General features: G+C 43.7%; 1 protein-coding gene across 1 annotated transcript; it reads left to right on the plus strand.

The window, feature by feature from the left end:
- The first annotated feature begins 238 nt into the window (after positions 1 to 238).
- On the plus strand, positions 239 to 27,223 carry PLEK (pleckstrin). Its single transcript, XM_006192786.3, has 9 exons — positions 239 to 427; positions 9,884 to 10,039; positions 10,262 to 10,443; positions 11,777 to 11,868; positions 15,544 to 15,728; positions 17,092 to 17,196; positions 22,530 to 22,613; positions 23,852 to 23,921; positions 25,338 to 27,223. Exons 1-9 carry the CDS (start codon positions 386 to 388, stop codon positions 25,472 to 25,474), a joined length of 1,053 nt encoding a protein of 350 aa, XP_006192848.1. The 5' UTR covers positions 239 to 385; the 3' UTR covers positions 25,475 to 27,223.

The following is a 27,223-nucleotide window of genomic DNA, read 5'->3' on the forward strand; positions in this document are numbered from 1 at the left end:
TTTTTAATTTTTTAAAGTATAGTTGATTTACAAGATTGCGTTTTATTTTTTGTTTTTATTTTTCATTTTTTCTTCTCTTCAGGAGAATGATTTTTTTTTTAATGGCCATAAAAATTTACCTTGGATAAATATTCAACCCGGTTGTACTTTTAATGTTTCCAACGTTAGCAAAGAGTGGGTTGTTTTGCTCTGCAGTTCCTTTTTCTGATCTTCCACCCGGGTGAGGGGAAGAGGGTGTGATCACGCGATCAACAGCCTACGGGAAATTGTGAAAGGGCTGTGGCTCTAGAAAAGCCACCGACATCGGCCCCAGCTCTCAGAGGAGGGCGAGCTTCTGGGACGACGTGTCTGAGACGGGACCCGGCCGTCTGTTTGTCCATCCGACATGGAGCCGAAGCGGATCAGGGAGGGCTACCTTGTGAAGAAGGTAAGCGAGGTGCCACCTACAGGGGCGTCCCTGGAGGGAGGGTTGGGGACGATTGGGGTCCAGCTTGGCGCTCACTGCCCGCTGAACCTGTTGGGCTGAAACAGGAGCGCATCGCAGCACGTAGAGTGTGAGGTTGGCTGGGAGAAGCCAGCACGTGTTCCACTGCTTTTTGGTTCTTAAAGGTGAACTAATCCAGCTCAGGTGCCAGTACAGCTTGATTTTGTGCGGCTGAGAATTCCAGGCGGCAGGGTCTGGAAGGTGAGGTCCTAGGCAACGTCCCCCATGACTTAGAGCATCCTTTGTAAGAGTCACGCAGGTATGTTATGCTCCAAGACTCAGACTGGTCTGCTAGAGCGGTTACTCCGCGAGACCATTCATTCGCGATTTAAATTCCCCTCCGCCTCTTTTTATTTTATGGAGAGGAGGAAGAAGAAAATGATAAAAGATGAGCTAACATAGTGATACAGTAATTGTATCTTCTTTATCTTTTCTTTATTGGACTGAAATCTCTTCATTCACAGTTCGTAGTCAATTTGTACTGTGTGCCGTTGAGATGGCAGGTGGAGGTACCCTTTTGAAGATTAGAAAACAGACATGCGTTTACTCGTAATCGCTGAGTCTCACTGGCGTGGCATCAGGAAATTGAATTTTGGTAGCACTGCTGGTTTTTCTCCTGACGCCCAGTGAATGTGGTGTCGCTGTGAGACTCACACCAGGGTAGGTTCACATGCCGCTTGTTGGCATCCTGTGGACAACACCTATGTGAACACGTACCCTCACACTGACCCACGTGATGAGCTCAGGGTGTCAGAACTGAGCTAAATTCAGTCCGTTCCTGCAGAGGTTCAGCTTTTTAATTAACTAAGAGTGTCATGGGGCTCTGTTTCAGGCCATTCATGGTTTAACATTTTAGCCTGAATGTCCTACATATGAAGGGGTGAAACAGCACGTATGGCTGCTTGAGTCTGTGTTGATTTACATCTGGAAGGGACCATGGACCGTCTGACCTCATTCCCTCATTTCCAGTAGAGTTAGCTGAGACCCAGAAGCTGGGGGACTGCTCGAGGTCACAAGGCTGTGACAGAGTTGGAACGAGAAACGGACTCCTCAACTCCTGGCACTGAGTCCTGTTGGTACACTGGGATTTCCTTAAAGTAAATTCAGTCTAGGTCAGGGTTTGTAATGTGTCTATGGCTGTGAGAGTTACAGGCAGATGCCGGAGAATAAGTGAGCCCTCAGCTGGTGTTCTCTCTAACTGGCTATATTTTGAAATATTCTTTGGAAAAGACACATGTATACACAGAGATGTATGCAGATTCTTTGCAATAGACATTCATACTCTCTTTGAAAACCAATAATAATAAATTTTGACATTTCTTCCCTGATCGCTTAGGCTAGTATCCTGAGAAGAGTAGGTGGATGGAAATATTTTCTGCAAAGGTTGCAAAGGTTTTTTTTTCCCTCAAAAAAAAAAAAATCCCCAAACAACTTAAGCATCTTATAATGCAAATTGTTGTTGCTAAGTTTGTATACTCATATTTTAAACTCTATAAATTACAAAGAAATTGAAGTCTAAATCTCTAGTAAGTGAGTCTGCCCACTAGAACACGAGGATGGAAGAGTTAGGGTTGTCAAGTGTATGGACTTAAATTAAGAAATAGTTTTTAATTAGTGAGAGTAATTCTCTCAGCTTATGTCCTGTGAATGTCAGTTTAGAAAATGCACCTAGGGAAAAACATATCGAAATTTCATACTGATTTTTCCACAATTTACATTTCCCATAATTTGCATGTCTACAATTTACATCTTTCATAGTTTCTGCATTTCTCTCTGGGACTTTTTGAACACTGGTTGCTATCATATATTAAGGTCCACTAATTTGTTATTTTAAAGAAATGTTTGCTGTAGAAATATTTCCTCTGTCCAAAAAAAAAAAAAAAAAAAAAAAAAAAGAGAAATATTTCCTCTGTCAGCTCCAGAACTACACCTGAAGCTAGAATTTCCCAGTAAGATGTTAAAGTTTTTAACTTATTTAGATGTCGCACTTATTTCAGCTTCTTCCAGGTTAAAAAGTATATGTCAGGACCCTAGCACACAGTAGGTGCCACATAAGTGACAATGATTATTGGTATCAGGGGTGCTGTACACGTCAGTAGGTTGGGAGTCCCCTTCTAGATGCTGATGGGCATATGTCCTGCTTCCTGGGTTGTTTGCCAAGCTAATAGTGAAGAAGGAGCTTGGAGATCTTTCTAACGAGGCTGTGAGATGCCTGGACTGTGGGAATTGATGCTAAACCATAATGGACAATGATATATAAATCTGCCTCCCGGTCACCTTTTCTTCTTATGCAGTTTAAGATACCTCGAGGGTAATAAAGAATATCTTTCTCCTTATTTTTGTTTTATGAAATATTCTTTTTATTGAAGATAAAGCTATTTGAGGTGGAAAAATACATTAGAATACACTGGTGCAAGCGTTTTGTCAAGTCAGAAATCTTGGGGTCAGCGGTCAATGGCACGGACTATAAAATGTTTCTGCTTTTCTTCTGTGCAAGATAACCATCCACAGTTCACAGTTCAGGTTTCCTTCTTTGCCTCCTGCCTAAGATCTTTAAATAAAGATGATGGTTAAGAGCAGGAGGGGAAAATACATGATTTGGTCATTTTGTAGCTTTTTCATTTTAAACAAGATCCAGATTTCCTTGCCTCAAAGTCTTGCCATTTTGACAAAAAAAAAAAAAAAAAAAAAAAAAAGTACATAGAGCTTAACATGTAGCAGTTAGCCATTGTATTAACTTCACTTCGTTCAATCTTAACCACCCTGTGCCATGGTATCTTTATTCCCATCTTACAGATGGGAAAACTGAGGCTCAGAGAGAATATGTGACTTGCCCACAGTTCAACAGCTGTAACAGGATGACCTGGGATTCAAACCCAGTCATTCTGAAAGGTGAGCTCCGCAAGCCAGCAGAAGGGCGGTTGGATGAAGTTTGCAGAGCCAGAGTGGGGCCTGGACAAACTGCACTGTGGGCAAGGCTGAGGGTTGTGACCTTGTCAACTTTCCTTTCTCTCTGATAAGGGGATTACTTCCAGCCAGTCAACATAAACATACATTGGAGGTTCTTGAAAACATACTACTGATTTGGATATGTTGATACTCAGAGCTTAAAAACAGAGAGAGGGGCAGGTTCCATGCAAGCAGTCACCTAGACTCTACCAAGTCACATCCCAAACCAGCCTCATTCCGAGAGGTTTACGGGGCCAACCGGCATTTCTGCCACAACCAATCCAGCAAGCACGTTGAGTGGCAGGGCTGCTCCAAGGAGTGTATTAGGGATCTCGGTGGCCGGTGAGGCTGGGAGAAAGCACAGGGATTGGGGTGGTGAGAAAGCGAAGGACAGGGGGCTTGGCCAACAAATAAAAAGGCTGCAAAAAGCTGATGCAGAAGATGGAAAGCCTGGGGGGAAACAGAGAGCAGGACTCAGGGGTCCCGGCCCAGCAATTCTGCCACATGGCACCTGTCTTCTGGACACAATGAAATAATAATGCACCTCGATTTACACCCACTGTTCACTGTCATCACTGATTCACCATCAATGTACGTGGTTCTTGCCCCGCAGCAGGGGCAAATCTGAGCATTTAATGCGTCAGTGCATTTAAAAACTCATGACAACCCTAGAAAGTGGGTACAACAATTATCCTCACTTTACAGATAATGAAGTGAGGTACAGAGACGCAAAGGGCCTTGCCTGAGGTCACACAGCTATTAAGTGGCAGAGCTGGACTGGAACCCGCCAGCGTGGCCCCATTTTCACAAAGAGCCGTGCCTAATCACATTGCACGTGGCCTTCATGGGCTCTCATTGAGGGGACTGTCTTTTCCAAAGCACTGTTGTTGTGATGGGTGGTACCCAGGAGAACCGAACACCAGGATGACTTCACAGCATCGCCTGCAAAACTGTGTCATTCTGTCTGTGTGTGTGGGTACCGTATTTTGAGCACCGACTGCAAGCTGGGCATAGAGATAGGCCCTCTAAGTGTATTATCTCATTTAGTCTTTATGACTATGGGAACTGTATTAGTTTTATTTTACAAATGAAAAGACTAAGGTTTGGAAAAACTAAGGAACTTGCCTAAGGCCACACAGGCCCGAAGAGGCAAAGTTGAGATTTGAACCCAAATCCCTAAAACTCCAGACATCATGCTGGTAAGCACTCTGTGCCATTTCTCCATTGCTTACCTAATATGTTTTTATTGAGGAATTGTCCAAACCAGAAGAGTTTATAGTGAACAGATTCATTTCCTCGTCTTCCAAGTATTTAAACAGGCCCCCGATGGCCATTTCTTGAGGCTGTTACACAGGTGGCGTCATGGATCACGTGGGAAACGTGGATGATGCAATTTACAATGCAGCAGAAATAAGGATCTCATTTCATGCAGCACCAACTTAAAATAACACGTCCCACGAGTGTGGGAGGATGGATGATCATAACTCACGGTTCTGCTTTGCTTTTATATGTAGTTCTAACCATATGTGCGTTCCTTAGAATTCTAGCTGGGAACGTGTGAAAAGGGAAGTTTGGGGCAAAAGAGAAGTGAAGGAAGGTGTCTTCACTTGGTGGGAGGATCCTGGGGGGGGTTCGGCACCCCACAACCTAGCTGCCCCTCCCTCAGAGATGAGTCATGGCTTCTTTCTGCGAAGCTGCACACACAAAGGAAGGCTTGTCCCAGTTTGTGTGTTTGTCACACTGGTCTGGAGTCGCTGGTCAAGGGCACTCTCCCCTGGTGGCTTGTGAACCTTTTGACAGCAGAGATGGCTTCTTGTTCATTTTCCTACCCCCTCCCCCAGGCCAGGGTCTGCATGTTGGAGCTGATCTATCATTATTTGTTGTATGAACATATCTCAAAGAAAGAGACTGGCCCAAAAGAGGCTCAGAGAAACCAAAGAATCAGAGCTTCGTATCATAGTAACTTAAAAAAAAATTCTAATGGGGTCATTTTTAGCTATTCATGCTAAATGTCCTTGAGGGTTTTTAGGTTTTATTTTGTTTTGGTTTTTTTGCTTGCAGATGAGGCCCAAGGTTTCATATGAGGACAGGGGCGCCTGGAATTAGGAGACTAAAGGAATAATATGGACAGTGGGTGTTTGTAACTGATATGCAGAATCTGAGGGGTGAAAGGAATGTTAGGTATTCTGATAAGTATTGAATCGAACTTCTCCAATGTGGCCTGCATTTCTTTCGCTGACCCATTCCCCAGCATGCTTGGAGACCTCTGGGATCAGAGAAACTCACTAATTCAACTTTCTTCCTGAAATGATGCAGCAAATTGTTTGAGTTTTTTTTTTCCCTGAAACTTTCACCTCCTGGGACTTCAAAACAAGCCATGGCAATGTTTCACACCTCTGAAGACAGCAGTCATCTGCTCTGCCTGTCCCTTTTTGGGCTAAAACTTACCAGTTCCTTCAATAATTCCCCACCAGAGATGCCATCCTGTCACTCTCTGTTGAACAGGCTCCACTTTATCTGCAGCATCAAGATTCTAGAACATTCTTTAGGTGCACAGAATGACAGGGAAGAGGAAGTATTTATTGAGGGCTTCCTAGGTTCTAGATACTGCCCTAAGCAGCTTTTACATGGATTATTTTATTTAATCTCCCAGTAATCCTAAGAAATAGATAGTAGCATTATTCCCATTTGCCAGGTATAGAAAATGAGGTTTAAAACCTTCCTCAAGGTCACATTGCTGGAATGTGGTAGAGCTGGGGTTTGGGCCATCCAGCTCCAGGGCCCATGGTCACCCACTGGTTATGCTCCGTTTAGAGTCAGAGCATTACTTTCTTCCATTTAGAGTCCATGTTCCTATTTATATAGCCCATGAGTGACGTTAGTTTTTTGACAGCCCACTTCAAACTGCTGACTCATAGAGCTTCTTGTTTTCTCCCCCTCCCATACCCATTTCCCCAAATCTTCGCCTAAATATTTTATAAATCTTTTTTATAAAACTTATGAAAGAGTATGACCTTACCTTATTTAATTTGCATTTCTTTGAATGCTGTTGAAGATGACTATTGTTCTGTTTGTTAAACCCAGCCTATTTCTTCTTTTGAGAATTGCCTCTTTCTATTGTTTGCCCACCTAAAAAAATTTGAGAGGGTTTGTATATTTCTTACAAATATATTTAATCTATAAATATATTTTTAAACTTGTGATTCTCAAGAGTTTGAAAAGTATATTAAGAATATTAACCTTTAATTATACGATAATATATTGTGAATATCCACACATTTTCATTTGCTTTTCAGTTGTTCAGGTTTATTTTGTTGTTTTTTGTTTTTTACTGTACAGAAATTCAGTTTTTTAATATGGTCAAACAGCTTGTCATTTAAGATTTCTTCTTTTGGTGTCAGGCAATGTTCACGCACTAAACTATACCCTTTCCATGAGTATGTACAGTGACTCATTTGGAAACTTTAAATCTGACTCAACATCTAAAACCTGCCCCTTCTGACTGTAATTGTATAGGTTTTGACTTATAATGAAAGAAAGAAGACATATGCTATATATATATATATAAAAACCTTTTGCATATGTATGTATATATGTATAATATAAAATGTATCTATTATATATAATCATATTATGATGTGATTTATGACTTAGATATGTTTTATGATTATATATATACACACACATACATATATGAGGTTATATATATATATATATAAAATACATAATTATAGCTATGTAGATAGATAGACATGCAGCTAAGTGGCCTAAAAATTGATTTAGATTCCAGAATTACTCACAGTTACATGAGAATCAAAAGGAAGATGGCATCTAAGGGGAAGTGGAAAGAACACACAATTGGGAAGACCTGGATTTTAATCCCAGTTCCACATCATCTGGCCTGGTGTACTAGCCTCAGTCACTTAACTGGTCCCCAGCTTTCTTACTGGTATGATGAGGGTGTTGGTGGTTGCCTGTCAATGCCTTTCTAGCACAGGCACTCGGTGATCGCACTTCCGGGTTGCTCTCGGGTGAACATCAAGAGGGTTAAGGATGGAGATGGGTAGATATAGGGGCAGCAGAGGGGAGATGCTGTCGGGTTACTCTAGTGGGAAGCTAGCGGGTGCAGTGATGGTTGAGAGGAGAGAGATGACCCATCATTCCATCACCAAAACCTAACTAACCACTGCCAAGAAAGTTCCCCTTTATGAGCTACTCAATTTCTCTTGTACTGAGAATCAGCCTCCTCAATGTGCATAATGGCCCTGAATCCCAAATGACACATCCTTCTCCGACTGAGCCAGACCCTGAGGCTACATTTGAATTAGGAAAGCACAGACTCACTTTGAACTGTTGGCTCCGTAGAAGGTTTATTTTAATTGTCCTCAGAAGGAGGGCACTGCTGGCTAACCTCTTCCAATTTATCCCAATTCCAAGGTCAAAATCCCTGAGTGACTATGGCAGTTATAAATCTTTGATAGGTCTGAGGTGGAATATAGAATTTTAAATTTGAAAGGCATTTTAACAGTCATTTAGTCCAACTTTTTACACCTAAATATATCTGCGAATATATCTTTTATTACTTTCCAGTATTTAAATTTTTATTAGACTTACCTACATATTACCCTAAAAGCGCATCCCAAATTTTAATATGTAGTAGTTTCATGTGTTGTTCATGTATTTATTAATTTTTCTCAATTATTTTGAAAAATTTCAAACCCACAGAAAATGGAAAAAAATAGTAAGACTACTTATATACATTTTCCCTGTATTTATCAACTGTTAACACATGGATACATTTGCCTTATCTCTCCCTATCTCTATATTTTTCTTTCTTTTTTTTTTTGGAGTTTGAGGCAGAGTATTTTAAAATAAATATATGTACATATTTTTATGCTGAGATATCTGAGAATAAGGTTCACCCCTCATGCCTAAATTCATCAAGATATATCTTCTAAGAATTAGAACATTCTCTACTGTTTTCCAAATTGGATGTACCCGTTTGCATTCCTGACAGTCACGTATGGAAGTTCCAGTTACCATCCTTGCCAAGTCTTGCTTTCCTCAATCTTTTAAGTTTTTAGATTCTCTAGTGAGTGGGGAAAGGTATTTCATTGTGGTTTTAATCTGCATTTCCCCAATGAATAATGATGTTGAACACCTTTTCAGAGCCTTTTTGGATATCCTCTTTAATGAAATGCCTCTTCCAGTCTTTCACTGTTTTAAAGAACAGATTGTATTTTTTCTTATTGATTTGCAGGAGCTCTTTATTTTCTGAATTTCTCTCAGATAGACATTTGATTGAAATTATTTCATGTGTTGGCATAATGTCTGACCTTGCCCATTTTTCTAAAAATGGAAATAACCCACTGTTGGCATGGATAGTTATTCCATTTGTATAGAAAAGAGATAGTGTGTTTTAATTTAAAAAAAAAAATTTTTTTTAGTAGCTAAGAGAAAGGAAACGCTTGGACAAGCAAAATGACAGTCCCACGAGTATTTATCTTCTTTGTGTAAATAGTCTTCCTTTTGGGCAACTGGACCTTTATATAGAGGCTCTTTGTATTTTCAGATAAGCTTCAGGATCTTCTGGGAACTGGATGATAATTCTATTTTGTAGTAGTCATGACAGTGTGACATCGTGGGTTCAAAGAGGAGAAGGAAAGAACCCTATTCTCTTCCTCTTCCAAAGCCCTCTCAAAGTATAGACAAGAAAGAGACTTGTCTACTCCTTCCTTGATGTGGTCAGAATGGTTATCTGTTGCTAAAGGAGGAGTTGGCATTAACCCAAACTGAAAATTAATTAAGTAAGGATTTTCCTAAAGGCCACGTTGACACGATGACATCACTCCAGCATTCTGCAAGTGTTTTTCATACCTCTTAGTCATGCCTGTACACAAGGCTGTATTCTCAGTTTCTTCCTGACATTTGTATTCAGATAAAATCTGATTAGAGCAAAGGATGGAAGTAACTGCAGCTAGCCATGTGTGGCCTCCACACCCATGGTGGACATTATTGATGGTGGACATTATTGATGGTGGACACTAGCTACTGATGGTGGCCCTTTTCCAGAAAGTCCAACTTCAGGCATTAGCTACTATTCAGTCTGAGTTGGCACTTGAGGGAGAACCTATTTGAACTGAAGGCAATGGGTAGGGTTGGGGACAGAAAATAAGCTACAGAATGTCAGCCTGAAATGCACAAGGAGAGTTCCCTTGGTAACGGCCCATGAGATGTGTATACATTGCATCCTAAATCTATTTGTTTTAAGTTCCAACAGAATGTCATTCCCTTCATCCCTTGAAGGCTTCTCTTCTAGCAGCCTGGTCACACAAATGTGGGTCACCTGCGTCCACGCTGGCCAAAGCTTGGCTATTCACCAAGTCCTGTGCCATCCATAGAAGAGCTTTAGAAAACATTGTTACTCAGCTCTTTTCATTTTCATGACAGGGGAGCGTGTTCAACACCTGGAAAGCCATGTGGGTTGTGTTGTTAGAAGATGGAATTGAATTCTATAAGAAGAAAAGTGACAACAGCCCCAAAGGAATGATTCCCCTGAAAGGAAGCACTCTGACGAGCCCTTGCCAGGACTTTGGCAAAAGGATGGTGAGTTGATGTCCCAACGAACACCTTGAGCCCATGCAGAGCCTACACAAGAGTGATGCTCCCTGGGCCGGTCCCTCTCCCCACCACTTACCTCCACCCTGGCCATTTGGGTCTCTCTTGGCCGAGCATGTCCAGAATGTGGTTGACTCAACTGCCGTGCTTCCTAAGGCAGCTCGGCGCCTTGAAAGGAGTCAGTCCTAATGGGATGTCTTTTGATTTCAGTTTGTGTTTAAGATCACTACGACCAAACAGCAGGACCACTTCTTCCAGGCAGCCTTCCTGGAGGAGAGAGATGCCTGGGTTCGGGACATCAAGAAGGCCATTAAATGCATTGAAGGAGGCCAGAAGTTTGCTAGGAGATCCACCAGGAGGTCCATTCGACTGCCAGAAACCATTGACTTAGGGTGAATTTCTGTGTTTGCTTCCCTTCACCCCCTCTCCTCCCATCCGCTTGAGGAAATGTCACAACATATCCCACTCTAAACCTTGACTTAGTCACCTCGGAAGGCTGTATCCACCCTTCCCCATCCTTAGTGCTGTTGCTTGATGTACTAAGATGTTTATCTGAGTATGGAGGAGAGATCGTGTCTTCTCCAAGTCCCAGCAGCTGAGGATTGGAGGCTAATGGAGATTAAATACCCTCATTCTGAATAATCTTGGCAGAGATAAAGGGGAGGGGGGGCGGAGAGAGAGACAGAGAGAGGTGAGAGAGGGAGAGAGAGACAGAAACAGAGACAGTAAGAGAAAATGCATCATTCCATTTATGAAGTAGCCATAATAAGTTCATCTTAAAAGACAGCTTCAGGATCTATAGGTAGGAAAAGGCAGGAGCTATGTGTCCAGGTAGGGAAGGTTTCAAGTTCAAGTTCATGTATTCAGCAAGGGTGAACACCCATCCTGGGCAGAAGCCATTTGTGCCCTGACCTAGTTTAATGGCCTCTGATGATAACTGGCCTGGAATTGCAGGTGATAAGTTGTTGCCTCAAAGTTGTTATCACATGAGCCCCTTTCCCTAGGAGTCTCTTTACTTTTTGCTAGTTTTTGCTTTTATGGGGAACATACCCTGAAACAGGAGCCATGCCAGGAGGAATTCCATGTTGGCTACTTAAAGTGTCCAACCAGAACTCTGTTTACATAATGTGGGAGGCAGGGAGTCCCTAGAAGGGGACTGAAGAAAGCCCTCTGCAAGCTTAACACAGGACTGGGCAGGTCACAGGAGTTTGATGAAGTTTGTGCATCGAGCTTGGCGAGAATGAGCACTTTCTCTCATCAAGGATGCTTTTTGGTAAAGACCCAAGAGGAGGCACCTACTCTGGGTGGGGTGGTCAAGTGACCACATTCTGTTTTGTTGCTTGAAGTGTCCTCTTGAAGGACACTTAAGGAACTGGCACATGAGGACTGAGGGACCTTAAAGATCAAGAATATGTGTAGAAAATCGGCTGGAGAACCTTTAATGCTTGGCGCCTAACTGGGACAACTCCCCATCTCAGGCACTAGGCGTTAAATCAACAGAGTTGAATGAATTTGAGACATTAAGTAGCTTCCTAGTACATTTTGCTGAATGCTGTGCAGGCCACAGATGTGTGCAGGTATGAACTCTACCCTTTAACTACTTATGATCTAGTGGAGAGATTAGGCTCAGGGGTCACCTGGGGAGGGGAAACCTTGTGCTCACACCCGGAGCGGACTGGCCGTTCTGGAATGTTCCTGCTTATCCATCTGTTTTTGTCTGTGCAGTGCCTTGTATTTGTCCATGAAAGACACCGAGAAAGGGGTGAAAGAATTGAACCTGGAGAAAGACAAGAAGATTTTTAATCACTGCTTCACGGGTAAACGGCCCTGCGGCGTGAACGGGGGTGGCTGGGGCAGGCAGTGTGGGGTTCTTGCTTGGCCTCAGGGGTGGGTGGGGGACGTGGAGTGTGGTCGGAGGGTGGGGTCATGGAACACAGACAGGTGAACGTGATAATTGAACTTCCTTAGCATGGAAAGAGAAAGAAAGGTAGGGAAAAAAAAAAAAACTTGGTTGTTCAAGATAAAATTTCTGAAGTTCCAGCTGTATCAGTCAAAGAGTCATTCCCCCTCCCGCCCCAATAAATGACGGTACATTGAAATAGACACAGGGTTGAATAAGATGATACGCAGGCATCAAGATACACAATGTAAGGTCTAAGTGACAATGTTAGGGATGTCTGAGGCTGCACAGGGTCAGGCATGATGTGCTGTGAGTTTAGGTAGGTGATGTAGGGATTACAGACATGTTCTTTGGAGCCAGACTGCCTTGGTTCAAATCCCATCTCTGCAATTTACTAGCTGTAAAACCACAGGCCAATAACTTAGGCTTTCTGTGCTTCACTCTCCTTGTCTATCAAATGGGGACAATCATAGTGCACCTACTTTAAAGCTTGCTGTAACTGTAATGTGCTTAGAACAGTGCCTGGCACAAGCTACGTACTATGTGGTGCAAGTTCTCAGTATGGTTATTATGATTAAGAAGTCACATGTCTGCACAGACGATCAATTCTGTGAGGTCAGGAAAGAGAGAGAACTCAGGGGTTGTCGAGATGCGTAAAGGTGGTGCCTAAATTTTACCTTGAAAGATGGGTAGAATTTCACTTAGTATTTGTGGGAAGGAATTCTGATCAGGAGGCTAAGCAGAGGATGGTGAGGACAAAGTTATGGGGCTGGGATTTCTACAATATTCATTATGGAAAGAAAATGACCAGCCTGGTAGGGTTGAAAGTTCAGTAGGGGTGAAAATGGGACATACAGTTCGGGACCAGGTTGTCAGACGTCAGACATGGCTGACCTATGGTGATAGGAGAGGTCAAGGGAGGAATACTCTGAGAAGATGCAACAGACACAGAACCCGAAGGGATGCCCAATCAACAGGTAATTCACCAAAATGGTAGAAGTCAAGCTCAGGAAAGTGGCGGGATACAGGGTGTGACCTGGACAGAGCAGGGTGGTATCCCAGGGGAATTCACCCTCAGCCAAGGCAGCAGCCCATTAACATCGGAGAACTCAGGGCTGAGATTTGGGATCAGGATACCATGCTGTGGACCGTGCAAGGGAAACCAACAAGAGCACACAGGGCCCAAACTCTAGCAGGACTGAGGCCACCAAGACAGAGCCTCTGGAAAAGGAAACAAGGGGGAGGCTCTGCTGTCGATCTGGGCACAAGGTCCAGGTGAGTCTTACTTCCCGTGAAACCTGTTACTGAGTCCTGAGTGTTGGACTTGAACTTCTTAAGTCCTTTCCATTGAAGGTCAGAGTGGGCTCTAGAAATTCAGGTGGAGTTGAGCTTTGGTGTAGGAGTCAGGCCATCTCAGCAGAGAGACAAATTTGTGGCAGAGACTGGGATTCAGGCATGTGAAGGAGGACCTTGAGTGTCGGGTGACAGGGAGACTAGACTGAACTTGTCTTTCAAGCTGCCAGCACGCCCAGCTGAACAAATATGGAATGTAGGGTTAGAACACTTAAGTGACGGTCCATTGCAGGTGTAACTCAGGCCAAAGATCACAAACCCTCTGAGTCTTGATTTTCTCATTCTTGACGGAGACATATAATTCCTGCCCTACGTCCTTTACAGGGCCACCACAAGGATTTAAAGCTGAACTGCAGTATAATTAGTTTATCCTTCTAGAGAAAGGACAGTGGGCAAAGCCTTTCATATATGAAATTCATGGAAGGTGCACTCGTCAGCCCCTTTCATCCTTGTTTCAAGGATGGCTTACCCTACTGCTCTTGCTTTGAAGACCTGGGACCTGTTACGTTGTCTCCCTGGTTGGCTACATTTGTGCAGAATATTTGTAATACAAAGCTTCATTGTAGCCTGCTAACAATCCAGTTGAAGGGTCAATGTCCTTTTATTCTCCTTGCACTCCTCTCTGATTGAATGACTTCCCAAGGCTCCTGCTAGCCCCTGCAAAGATGTGACATTTAGTGCAAGGGATGTCACCCATTTTTAACTTAGGACATAAACACGTACGAGCATGTTGTTTTCTGCTTAAAAACTTGCAATGGCTCCCCACTGCCAAATTTCTCAATGTGCCATCAAAGCTCTCCCCCCTCACCCTGTGTCTTCCTCTCTCTCTGGCCTTCTTTTGCCTTCTCTCCACCAACTCCTCCCTCCACCTCCCAGCGGGATGACTTCATTCCTGCGTGTAACTGTTCATGCTGCTGTTGCCTCAGCTCCTGCTGGTTCCTGTCAGTCCCGGCCTGAGTAGGTGCTCGGCAAACATCTACTCAGTGTCACTTCCTCTGTGAATCTTTTCCTGATGAGTTATGCATAGTACCCTTCCCCCTGCCCACCCCCTCCACCCCTTCCTGCAGATTTGACCCAGCAGCCCCACTGCACTGACCCACAACAAAACACCCGTGAACAACACTTAACTTATCCCCCAGATCTACTTTTAGCTTCTCGGGGCGGGGGGAGCCCCCTCACACCCATGGCAGTACTTAGCACTTAGCAGATGCTCAATAGTTAATGGGATAAATGAGGGGGCTAGTAAAAACGATTTCTTTTTTAAATATATTTTTATTGAAGTATAGTCAGTTTACAGTGTTGTGCCAATTTCTGGTGTACAGCACAGTGCTTCAGTCATATAGGAACATACACATACTCGTTTTCATATTCTTTTTCACCATAAGTTACTACAAGATATTGAATATAGTTCCCTGTGCTATATAGTATGAACTTGTTATTTATCTATTTTATATATGGTAGTCAGTATCTGCAAATCTCAAACTCCCAATTTATCCCTTCCCAGCCCGTTTCCCCTCCCCGGTAACCATGAGTTTGTTTACTATATCTGTCAGTCTATTTCTGTTTTGTAAATAAGTTTGTTTGTCTTTTTTTTTTTTTTTTTAAGATTCCACATATAATCTATATCTTGTGGCATTTTTGTTTCTCTTTTTGGCTTTCTTCACTTAGAATGACATTCTTCAGGTCCATCCATGTTGCTGCAAATGGCATTATTTTGTTATTTTTTATGGTACTGCTAACAACTATTTCTTTATGCATGCCTTACTCCTTAAGGAGCATGTAGATGGTTTGTTTGTTTGTTTGTTTGTTTGTTTCTTTGTTTCTTTCTTTCTCTCTCTCTCTCCCTTTCTTTCTCTCGCTCTTTCTTCTTTCCTTCCTTTGTCTTTCTTTTTCTTTCTTTCTCTTTCTCTTTCTTTCTTTCTTTCTTTCTTTCTTTCTTTCTTTCTTTCTTTCTTCCTTCCTTCCTTCCTTCCTTCCTTCCTTCCTTCCTTCCTTCCTTCCTTCCTTCCTTTCTTCCTTCCTTTCTTCCTTCCTTCCTTTCTTCCTTTCTTCTTTCTTCCACATGGTTCCTTTTCTTTCCAGGTATCTATCTCACTGATTCCATTTTTCCTTCTTGGAATAGCAGGGAAGATGAGACAAATCAGATACTTGGGTGCTGTGAAGCTGTCTCCAAGGGTGACTGTCAGTGACTTGTCCTTTGGTTCAGAGAGTTAACCTTCCCTCTGACGGTCCTTTCCAGGTAACTGTGTCATTGACTGGCTACTTTCCAACAAGTCTGTTCGGAATCGCCAGGAAGGCCTCATGATCGCCTCCTCCCTGCTCAACGAAGGGTACCTGCAGCCCGCTGGGGACCTCTCCAAGAACGCTGTGGACGGAATTGCTGAGAACCCTTTCCTCGACAACCCCGACGCCTTCTACTACTTTGTAAGTGAGGGAGCCACCCGTCCACTCCTCCTGGGATGGGGGCTGCCTCGGGCAGGTTCTAGGTTGATTTCAGTTCATATCTGCATTGCAAAAAAAAAAAAAAAAAAAAAAAAATAGAGCTTAGCCCTACAGAGTTGTTCCATGTCCCTGACCTGACAGTTGTCCCCTTCTACAATGCCTGTCACATCCATTGAGTCCATTCAGAGGAAAATATTATTTACTTGAACGGTTTTCTTTATTTACTTAAAAGATGCCATATCTATTCTTATTCTAAGCAATAATTCATTTATAAAAATGTATTAGGCCCTAGTGCATGGCAGGCACTCACCAAGACAAAGGGGATACAGTAGTGGAAAAAAAAATAACAGGCAAAAATGAAGGCCCTCTGAGAGCTTCCTTTCTGGAGGGAGGTGTGCAAAATCACAATGTACTAGCTGTGTGTTTCCACATAGACATTAAAGCACGTGACTCCATACAAAACGTGTCCCTCTGCGCTCCCTCCTCCAGCCCTCTTGCGTCCCGCTGGTGGCACGCTTACCGCAGACTGGGAAACGCGATTTTATAGAATATGCACCTAATCTTGGGTTAACATGAGAAATCCGGCCACAGTGGATCTCTAGGGGAATTTTTGGCAGTTTTGATTCTATTTGAGGTCAGAGCACAAAAGTAAGGAAGCTACTTACAAAACTGAAGTGAATGTCCCTAAGAGAGTTTCACTTCACTTTGGGGGAAGTTCCCCTGTCAGAATTTCTTTTTTTCAGAATTTTGATCTGGTTATTTATGACTATTTAAATGTGGGATTCTAAAAACACCCAGCACAGCGACTCCTCTTCCTCTGTGCAGTTCATTGCTCTCTTCGAGTTGAGCAAGTCCCAGTCCCCTCCTGCCCTCAGAAGAGGCGGCCAGGCACATGATCTTGGTCGTGTCAGAGTGAAGGAGCTGAGGGGCCGAGGTCGTCCCAGAGACTGGGCGGTGCAGTGTCGTACAAGCTAGCCAGCTTCTGCTCTCACAGTTGTGGCCATGAGGTCCCAAGAGAAGGAAGGCTTTGAAGGAAGATAAGTGCTGAGCTGGACTTTAAGTAAGGCTCGGAGACCAAGAAACTGAAAGGATATTGACAAGATTGTGCTGGAATGGAGACAAGAGAGCCTCTAACAGCAAGAAACAAGCCTCTAGAAATAAGAAAAGAGGGGAGGGGAAGCGAACTACCCAAAGACAACTGTCAAATTGTGGTTGGGGTATGAACCACAGAGGGAAGGAGAAGGCACCTGCCCCAGTGCCTGGAGGGGAGGGAGAGGTGCAGCTTGTTTAAAGAGCCATGTGTCTAAGACTGGGAAAGTAAACTTGCTGTTTGGTTTCCCAATAGCCAGACAGTGGGTTCTTCTGTGAAGAGAATTCCAGTGATGATGATGTGATTCTAAAAGAAGAATTCAGAGGAGTCATTATCAAGCAGGGATGTTTACTCAAACAGGTGAGTGACACCATTGTTTCCTTCTAGCCTTTCTCCCTTCCCAGGTCCCTTTTGTTTCTAAATTACCAGACGGTATTTTGTTTGGCCAATAGTCAACCAGAAAATGAAACTCACTGAGTGAAAACGAGACACATAGCTAAGGAGGTGATCACCACGGCATCAGGTCAGGAGAACAGAGGCAGGCAAGGCGGGGAGCACCTCTCGATACAGGGAAACACCTCTTTTATCAATTCATGGGAAAATACATGTTTCAGTGAAAATGCTGACCTTTTCACGAGCTGGAGGATATCAACTGGTGAAGAGATGCCATCCAAAAGATGGAGATGTTTCATAGTAAAAGTGTTTCCACCAGCCTAGCCCTACTTCACAAAGTAACCAGGAAACAAGCCACATCCAAAAGAGGAACACCATAAACCGCTGACAGCCAGGAAGTACCACTCCAGACTGTGGGAAGGTCATGGTGAGACCAAATTCAGGCCAACTATGCAAGAGCAGCAGCCGACAAAGGTCAAATCCAGCCAGAGGGCATGGATTCAGTCCTGGGGGGGAGTCATCACTAGGTATCCACGGGTACCAGCCACTGTTGGTCTGGCAGGCAGGGGCTGGGGTGAGCTGAAGAGCTCTGTAAGTTACCAGGCACCAACGCACAGGATGCCAAGAGACAAGACAACACAAGGGCTGGGGCTGAGTGAGGAAGCTGGGGCCAGCTCCTTGCAGAGGAAGAAGTAACAGGGGAACACGGGGATTTTCAGGGTGAAACAGCTGCTGCTTGCATATGTTGTCATAGAAGCCAAAGCTGCTTTCTAAGGCCAAGGTCTTGCTTCGTGGCTGTGCTGTGCGCGGTCATAAAGGCACTGCTCAGTATACAACAGAGAGAGTCTGGTTGCTGTTAGGAGATTTCTGTGCATTGTCTAAAGGTCCCATGGGACTGAGAGATTTGACTTGTCATACGACTCTGAACTTCCAGGGTGAAGAGGGAAGACCCAAGGTTGAGCATGTACTTGCATTTAAAAAGGAGGACTTGGGGTTAATTGAGATTAACTATAGATACGGGGCGGTGGGGCATTAGGGCGGAAAACTTACCGTAATATCAGGTATTTTGAGAGAACAGTGTCCTAAGAAACAATCCTGCAAGGGTTTAGAAGAATTCACAGACTATTCTAATAACTCTTATGACAAGGTGCCCACCGACTAAATTAAAGGCCAAGCAACTATGATGAGTTTGCCCATCACGTGCTTCCTCTTCGGCTCTGGCGAACGTTCCAATGTTCCTAGCTCTTTGACTACAGGTGCTGAAAGGTGGCTGTTAAGGCAGAAGTAACTTGGGAGGGCATTGCATCTTTTCCTTATTTTGTTGATTCCATCTATAATTCTAGATTGGTATCTGCTATTAGTGACTTTGCTTGATGCTCTGACAAGGCTTAGGTTAGGGTAGAACCCTGAGAAAACTGAACATGAAGGTTGAAAAGGGGGTAGACAAAGTCCAGGCTGGACTGGAGTCACGTCTGGGCAAAGGACCTAATGGAGATGCTGATGGTCAAAAGTCGGATGAGGTAATGGGTGTGAGTGTGGGTTGAGGATAATGGGGGCTAGAAGCAGGCGTACTTCCTTTTTATCCTTTGCCTTCCCTTGCGTGGCCTTTGACGGGCACAGTTTAGCCTTACCTAGCCCATTGGTGCATATTTTAATCCAAGCAGGGTCTGTTAAAATTGCATCCCAGGCCAGTTAAATCGGTCTCTGGATTTTACGGATCCCGAAGAGATTCTGATGTCTGGTCAAGGCTAAGAACCACAGAGTTAACCTTTTTCTTAAATGTTAATTTATCCTGTTATCAAAATACCACTCTGTAAATTGTCATGTTTATAAGCCTCCTTTTAACACGAGGAAAACGGAAATCTTTGTGTATTGAGGAATTTTGTTCTTTTTCAATTTTCTCCCCCCTGATTTTGCAGGGAGGGAAAGGGAACAAAAACCTCTTTGACTTGAATTGACAGCCCCCTTTAATGTTTCCCATCTCTTATCTCAGTGGTTTATAACTCTGGTTCATATCAGAATCACCCAAGAAATTTTCAAAAATCTCCTTTTTAAGTACCACAAAACTAAAGCACCTCGTGTCTACTGCTGGGAGTCAGCCAGGGTTAACCCGTGTAGAAAGCTCATCTCAAAAAAGGACACCTGTGCTCCATGCCTCACAGGTGGGAAGCAGCTGCATCCAACTGGAGGTCAGTCCCCGCTCTCTCCACTAGTTCTCCCCACTCCTCCCATCCCAGAGGAAATAATTCTATTTGGGGCTGTAGCAAGTTTGAGGATGAATGATATTGGGTTATAGTCAATATAATTATTTTTTTCTGTAATTCATTCTGCTATGATGCTGAATGAAATATCTAGTTCCTCTACCACGTGTACTTTCTCTGATGAGGAGGGACACTGTGTTATGTGTGTTTTTCTTGTATCTGCTGCAGAGTTCGGCATCCTTGGTGGGTCTGTAATAGGCAGTAAACATTTGTCGAGTGAATTGAATTGAATATATGTACAGTTGTTTCTCAGTATCTGCAGGGCATTGGTTCCAGGACCTGCCACGGATACTGAAATCTGTGGATGCTCAAGTCCCTTACAGAAAATGGCGTCGTGCATAGATGACTTGACAATTCTGGAAAACCCCAAGCATGTGTGCATTCCTTAAAATGCCTCAGGAAATACTCACTCAATGAAAGATAGCTCTTCAGTGCATCACTTTGTGATGCCAGTGAGGGCTTAAAGGTGATATGGCGGTTGGCCAGGGTCGGCTGATTTCACATCCACCAGTCCTTTCCTCTTCCATTGACACATGAGAACTTGATATTCACCTAGTGATTGCATAAAAGAACACAATTTGTGTGTCAGTAGATCAGGAGGAAATGGGGTGGGGCAGAAACCTTAGTGTCCTCATCCTATGGGCGACATCAGCTAAGGCAAAGAGCAGAAACTCATAATAAGAATTTTAGAAGTTGATGCTTTACAGAAGCCATTCTGGATACTGATATTGCAGCTAGAAATATTCTCTGTTCTCCCATATGACTCTGTAGGGTTCCTGGTTCTACCCTTCAGGCAAGTAAAAGGTTCTTTGGAGATGAGCTCCTTGACCAAATGCTCTGCCAAATAACTTAGATCCATTCTTTTTTTTTAATTTTTAAAATTTTTATTGAAGTTTAGTTACTCTACAATGTTTTATTAGTTTCAGGTGTACAACACAGTGATTCTTCAATGTACACACGCATATATATATTCTTTTTCATATTCTTTTTTCCTATAGGTTATTACCATTGAATATAGCTCCCTGTGCTATACAGTAGGATCTTGTTGTTTATCATTTTATATATAGTAGTTTCTACTGCTAATCCCAAACTCTAAATTTATCTCTCCCCACCCACCTTCCCCTTTGGTAACTGTGGGTTATGTGGTAACTCTGTCTGTGAGTCTTTTTCTGTTTGGTAAAAGTTCATTTGTCTTTGTCTGATTTATTTCACTTGGTATAATCTCTAGGTCCATCCATGTTGCTGCAAATGGCATTATTTTATTCTTTTTTATGGCTGAGTAGTATTCTATTGTGTGTGTGTGTGTGTGTGTATCATTTGTCTGTCAATAGACATTGAGGTTGCTACCATGTCTTGACGATTGTAAATAGTGCTGCTATGAACATGGGGTGCATGCATCTTTTCGAATTAGAATTTTCTTCTTTTCTGGATATATGCTGAGGAGTGGGATTGCTGGATCATAGAGTAAATCTATTTTTAGTTTTTTAAGGAGCTTCCGTATTGTTTTCCATAGTGGTTGCACCAAGTTACATTCCTACCAAGAGTGACGGAGAACTTACACCCATTCTTTTTTTAAGATTAATTAATTTTGTTTTTAATTGAAGTACAGTCAATTACAGTGTGTCAATTTCTGATTAGATCTATTCTTGAAAGCTCTTTTTAAGTTCCTCTGACCTGGCATTAGGAAGGAGAGAGTTTGCTAAAATCACAAACATTTCATTGCTTTCTCTACAAGCACAATGAAGACTTTTGGAAAATTTGTGTATGTGTGTCTCTCAATGAGTGTTGCTTCAGACTTAACAAATAATCTTCAGATTGGCAAGATAGAAATTACATATTTTCTAATCTAATTTTGGGGGCTTCTGGGTTATTTAAGCCTTTTGAATTTACTGTGGGAAATCATAGAATCAGGTTTAACATAACATTTTTAAAAAACTGCTATAAGCTAGTTAAAATAACTGGGCAATTCAAAGCAATTACAAACAGATGTGAGGTGGCTCCCTTGTGCTGGGCACAGTGCTGGGTATCGGAGGAACAAAGATACATAAGACACAGATCTTGCCTGAAGACCCACAGTATAGACAATGTCGTGTTTCATTCTACGGGGAAGGGCCATGTCCTGTTCTCTTTCATTATGTCTGTCACAACCACTGTGGCTTCCCATTTCCATTGTTGCATTCTATTGTTAGTCCCGAATAATTTTATGCTGAGATTGTTGCAATCATTTCTTAACAACCTCCTTTCTATCTTCTTATCTTTCCCCCTGGCTTATCTTTAACTTAGCCAGCTGGTCCATCCTGTAGGTTGTCCCCCATGTTAATCTTCGTAAAAACTGTCCTTGTAACCTTTTCGCTTCCAACTCAAAAGCCATCAGTGACAACAGCCCCCATGTTTTGTTTCTCCTAAGTCTCTTCCCACTTTTCCAGCCTTGCCTCTGCTGTTCCTCATGAACCTTGCCTTCTAGCCTGACTGGTCTGACTCGTCAGCATCTGAATGTCCTTGTATATTCCCACTGCTGCTTTTTTCTTGTCGATGGTCTGTCTCCCCACTCACCTCTTTCTCTCCCATCCTGTGTGTCCCATGTGGGTAGGTGGGGGTCTTCTTGACATCCCAAACCCACCCACTTCATTTAAATCCTTTGAAACCCATTATCTGCACACATGATTTGATTTGGACTTTTGCTATTTTATATTTCCACACAGCTTATAAACTCTTTGAAGATCAGAGCCATGTCTTAAATCTCTTTATAGCCCCCACATTATCTAACATAGTAAATTGTACAGGTGACTAGCTTCTATCAGGCTCAAGCTGTGAGACGATCTTAGAAATCATTTAATCCGTAATTTAACAACATTCAAATTGTTCACTGGCTCCAGTGCTGTCTCTGACAAAGACCTGGGCTGTGGTCTGGTTTCTCCTGAAGTTAGTATTTCATTCTTTTTCTTTTTTCAATTCAACGAAACTTATTTGTAGGTACTCTGAGTACAGAGTGATGCTGAAAACTCATCATTCCTTTTTCTGTGTTGATCCTGGACACAGGGGCATAGGAGGAAGAACTGGAAAGTGAGGAAGTTCGTTCTGAGAGAAGACCCTGCGTACCTACACTACTACGACCCTGCTGGGGTGAGATGCTGTGGGCGATAACTCTGTTCCCCCAGAAGCTTCCGCTGCATCTGTTCACTGGGCTCCCCAGCCCTCTTTCTGCTCTGTTGACAGTCCTTCCCTCTTCACCCACTCCCTTCTTTTCCTCCCACCCTCCTCTACCTTTTCTTACCCCCTCTTATTTCAGAGATCTGAGATCTTTGGCTTGGAGGCCAACAGAACCTCAGGGAGGGAAGAAGATGTCACTCTATAATCATTTATTTGGTCAACTCAACATAATTTTTAACATACATATATATTTTTTCAGATTCTTTTCCATTATACATTATTAAAAGAAACTGAATATAATTCTCTGTGCTAAACAATAAGTCCTTATTGCTTATCTATTTTATGTGCAATAATGTGTGTCTTTAATCTCAAACTCCTTATTTATCCCTCCCCTGCCTTTTCCCTCCGTGGTAACCATAGTTTGTTTTCTGTGTCTGTGGTCTGTTTTTGGTTTGTAGATAAGATTTGTATCATTTTTTTTTAGATTCCACATATAAGCAATATCATATGATATTCATCTTTCTCTGACTTACTTCACTCAGTATGATAATCTCTAGGCCCATCCATGTTGCTGCAAATGGCAATATTTCATTCTTTTTTAACATAAATTTTTTTGTTTGCTCCAATTGGATATTTTCAGAGGAACTCAACCAGTCCAACACTTGGATTTGGTTTAAGACACAAAAAAGTGGTAATTCCTCTTCTAGGCCAACTTGGATGAGACCATTGCTTGAGTCCAGCCTTTTGGGCTGTTGATTATTCAGAAGAGGGCTTTTCCCAGTAAAATGAAGCCCATGGGTCTGAGCTGGGTCCTCAGCCTCTGCTTGCAGGGCAGGCTCTTTGATTCCCTCCCGTGATGTTTTACTGTGACGTCAGTTGCGTGGGGCCAAGGGGCTCTGGAAACACACGGCTCTCCTCTCACGGGACGTGGTGATTCAGCCTTACCACCTCCCCTGCCCCTTTTCTCCAGATCTGAAGCATAGACTGACTTGTGTCTCCTTATCCAGCTTCCACCCCGCCTGCCCTGTCCCCCAGGGGAAGTGGCTGGTGGAGGATCCGGAAGGGATTTCCTTTTGTCTCCTTCTGCTCTTATCTATTTGAGAGCCCTCGGTCTATCCCAGAGTGAGTCTGTGTGGCTTTGCACCAGCAGGACAAGGTATACCCATTCATTGTACTTTGGAACCATGCTGAAGGACTCCTCTCTCCTCCAGGGGGAAGATCCCTTGGGAGCGATTCACTTGAGAGGCTGTGTGGTGACCTCCGTGGAGAGCAACCCAGATGGTAAGAATGACTTTTTGTGGGAGGGAGGTGTGTCTACGCAGGCTCCCTCCCCACACCTGGTCGTTCTGAGCCGACAGCACTCCCTCCCTCCCTTGCTGACTCAGGCATGAATGAATTTACTGTCTGAAAACTTTGGAGAGACCCAGACTCCTTGTCTCCCAACTGCTGCCCTGGATCTCTGGGCCCCAGGGAGCTGGAGTGGTTGTGCGGGCACCTCTGGATGAATCCTTGAGCAATGCTGAGTCCATCATCTCAGAGCCAGCTTAGATGGAGAGACTTGTTACCTGTGGACGCCTGTGACTGAGCCCTGGCAGTCCTTCAAAGGGCCTTTATGTATCCAGACCAGGACCCCCCCCCCAACAAAAGGGACGTTTGTGCAGTTAGGCAGCATAGGGGGTGGGAAGTACTCCTGGGTTCTAGTTAGAGCTATGCTAGTTAGTTAGTGGTATGACCTTGGGTGAGTTCCTTAACTCCTCCGGGTTTTAGTTCCTCCTCTGAGAGTGATGGAGTCTTACCAGATGACCTCTGGGTCCTGATCATAAGTCTGTGATTCAGTGATGGAGTAACCATGTCAGTGTAGACTTGACTTCTCAGGTGCAGGGATGAGTGTGTCAGTGGGAGGAGGTGGTTCAGACATCCGGACCCTGGCTTTGCCTTGTCATTTGGGGTTTGTGATGTTATAGAGGTTGACAGGGAAACACCACAGCTGCAAACCCCAAGAGTTTTACTATGCCCTGATCCGCCCACCCCCTTCTCCCTGAAGAGTTATCTTTGGTGTCAGGGTGGGGAGAGTGCTGTTTTTTGATCTGGGACGGGTGTTTTAAGTCTTGTCACAATATTGGCCAGTTTGCTGCCTTCTGATCTTTCAGCAGAGACTCTCACTTAGCCCTCGATAAACAAACAAACAAACAAACAACAACCAGTTCAGGTTATACTGGTGGGACTGGTAGTGTACCTGTTTTTTTGATTGTTTGTTTCTTGTTTCACTTTTTTTTAAAAACTCTATAAAGGTAAGCCCTTGGTTTATATTATGAGCAGAGGAAAGGTATTCACTACACACTGTTGTAAGATACTCATTAAACAGCATTTGTACACAAAAGTGAGAATTTTAGTTTGCTTATAAACTATAAAAGAAAACGATTCTCCTTGAGTGTTTTACTTATTTCTTAAACACACACACACACACACACACACACACATACACAATCATGCTTTGTACCTGTCTCTATAAATACTATATATAAAATCATGCAATGAACATATATGATCGCACAATGATGGTAAGTTTGAAAGGCACGCGTTTAATTTTCTTAGAACACTCAAAAAAATGGGGATTTCATTACTTGCAGAAGGGGGGTGGGCTAGGTGGCCTTTTGGGTACCCATGTGCACGGTCATTCACTTTCTGTCTCGCCAGGCAAGAAGAATGAAGAAGAGAACCTCTTTGAGATCATCACGGCTGATGAAATTCACTATCTCTTGCAAGCGGCCACCCCCAAGGAGCGCACCGAGTGGATCAAAGCCATCCAGGTGGCCTCCCGGACCAGGAAGTGAGGACGCATCTGCAGCTCGACACCCCCATCCCAAGGGGACCACACGGATAAGCTTGGTCCAGGACCTGCGGCCACTTCTAGGATAGATCAATGAGAAAGGGCCCAGGGGTGGGACATTGTCATCCCTGGGGGTCCTGAATGTTACTAACCACATGCCACGTGATGTTCACCTGCACCAACCACATTGCTCACTGAAAGCTCTCGGCCACTCTCCACATCGCCCAAGCAGATGTGACAAGCTGTGCGGCCTGGGGACATCGCTTACTCTGCCCAGGTCTCAGGTTCCTCCTCTGGAAAACAAAGGAGATGGACTAGGAGAGCCCTGAGGTCCTCCCTAGCACCAGAACCCAAAGCCCTGTGCTTCTAATACCCATGGCAGTGCAGCCGGAGTCCCTCCGTGACCCAGTCTTGGTCTTCAGAACCTGAAACAACTCCTCCCTTTAAGCTGTTTGCCCATCTATCCTAAGAGCATGAGGTACAAACCTCTTTGGTTCCCTTTGGCTGCCTTTCCTTGCTCTTGGCCACAAGATCATGTTTCAGCTCAGTGAAGAAGAACTCTCTTCTTCCTTCTTTGCCCTACCCAGAAACTCCCTGAAAGCCAGTCCCTCAGGGGTGGCTTCTAGCTTGAAGCCTTGTGACTACAGCCTGGAAAGTTTCGTCTTCTGAGACGGGGACTGGTGGAAACCAGAAGTAGCCAAGGGTGCCAGTCAGGAACGTTCCATGCCTACTGGAGGCTGGTCTGACAAGCGGCTGTCTTTGTCCCTTTCCAGAGCATTGCTCTGTCATGTATTCTGATTAGGAGTGGGAACCCCAAGTCTGCAAGACTCTGTTTCATTCTAGCGTTTACAGAAAAAAGCAGTCAGGTGGGTTTTCCCTACGGAGTCTCTCCATGGGTGAGGGGGCTGGGCCGACGTGTCCCCCCAGCTCCAGCAGGTGGGAGGGGCTGGATCACAGGCCAGCTGATTGGATGATGGGTTTATACAAAGACAGCACTGAAAGGACTTAATGCGTGGAGGTGGCCGTCACACTGTGCCGTGCCTTCAGTTCTCCAGTTAACGATATTGTGGGCGTGCCTGAGCTTTAAACCCAAACTGTCCCAGCTCCTGCTTGGCCTCCGAGGGGCCTCACGAGCCCATTATCAACCAGAGGGATCTGATCTACACTCAAACTGTGTACCTGTTTCCAATTTTTGACCCTGTCCACTAGTGATTCGAATCCAGACTTGAGAAAGAAACCAGGTATGAGCGTGAAGGTGTATTTTCCAACTTCAGATTTTTAATTCGACGGACCTAGTGAGGAAAAGAAAGTAGAAACCTCTCCCTGACTTTGTTGGCTCCTGCCTTTCCCTCCCCCAATCACATACAGCGTCCTTGAGGCTGTTCCTACTCCCAGGTTGTTTTCTCAGTGGCTGAGAGGTAAAAGACTACCTTTTCCCTGATTCTTTAGTGACCTGTCTTAGAACGTGCACAGTAGTTTGCCTACATACAAGGTTAAAAGTATTTATTAACATAGAGCCCACTTTATGTTTTGAAATAAATCTTACCGTGTATGGTGTCTTCTTGGTGTGATGACTCTGATGTTTTTCCTGCTGTTAGTGACTTTCCTTTTCTACAACCTACTTCCACTTGCTGAGGATAAAACCATCTCTCATCTCGCGAGTCATGTCAACGACTTTATGACTTTTTTAAAAAACGATGTGTATTCTGTTGTAACAATTCTACCTAATAAAACTGAAAACTGAAAAACCAAA

The sequence above is a fragment of the Camelus ferus genome, chromosome 15, assembly GCF_009834535.1.
Source record: "Camelus ferus isolate YT-003-E chromosome 15, BCGSAC_Cfer_1.0, whole genome shotgun sequence".
In the NCBI taxonomy this organism is placed as follows: Eukaryota; Metazoa; Chordata; class Mammalia; order Artiodactyla; family Camelidae; genus Camelus; species Camelus ferus.

Coding starts and splice junctions, on each gene's coding strand:
- PLEK (XM_006192786.3), top strand. CDS start 386: ATGGAGCCGAAGCGGATCAGGGAGGGCTACCTTGTGAAGAAG. Junction 428..9,883: donor AGGGCTACCTTGTGAAGAAG/GTAAGCGAGGTG, acceptor TTTTCATGACAG/GGGAGCGTGTTCAACACCTG. Junction 17,197..22,529: donor AGGGATGTTTACTCAAACAG/GTGAGTGACACC, acceptor TCCTGGACACAG/GGGCATAGGAGGAAGAACTG.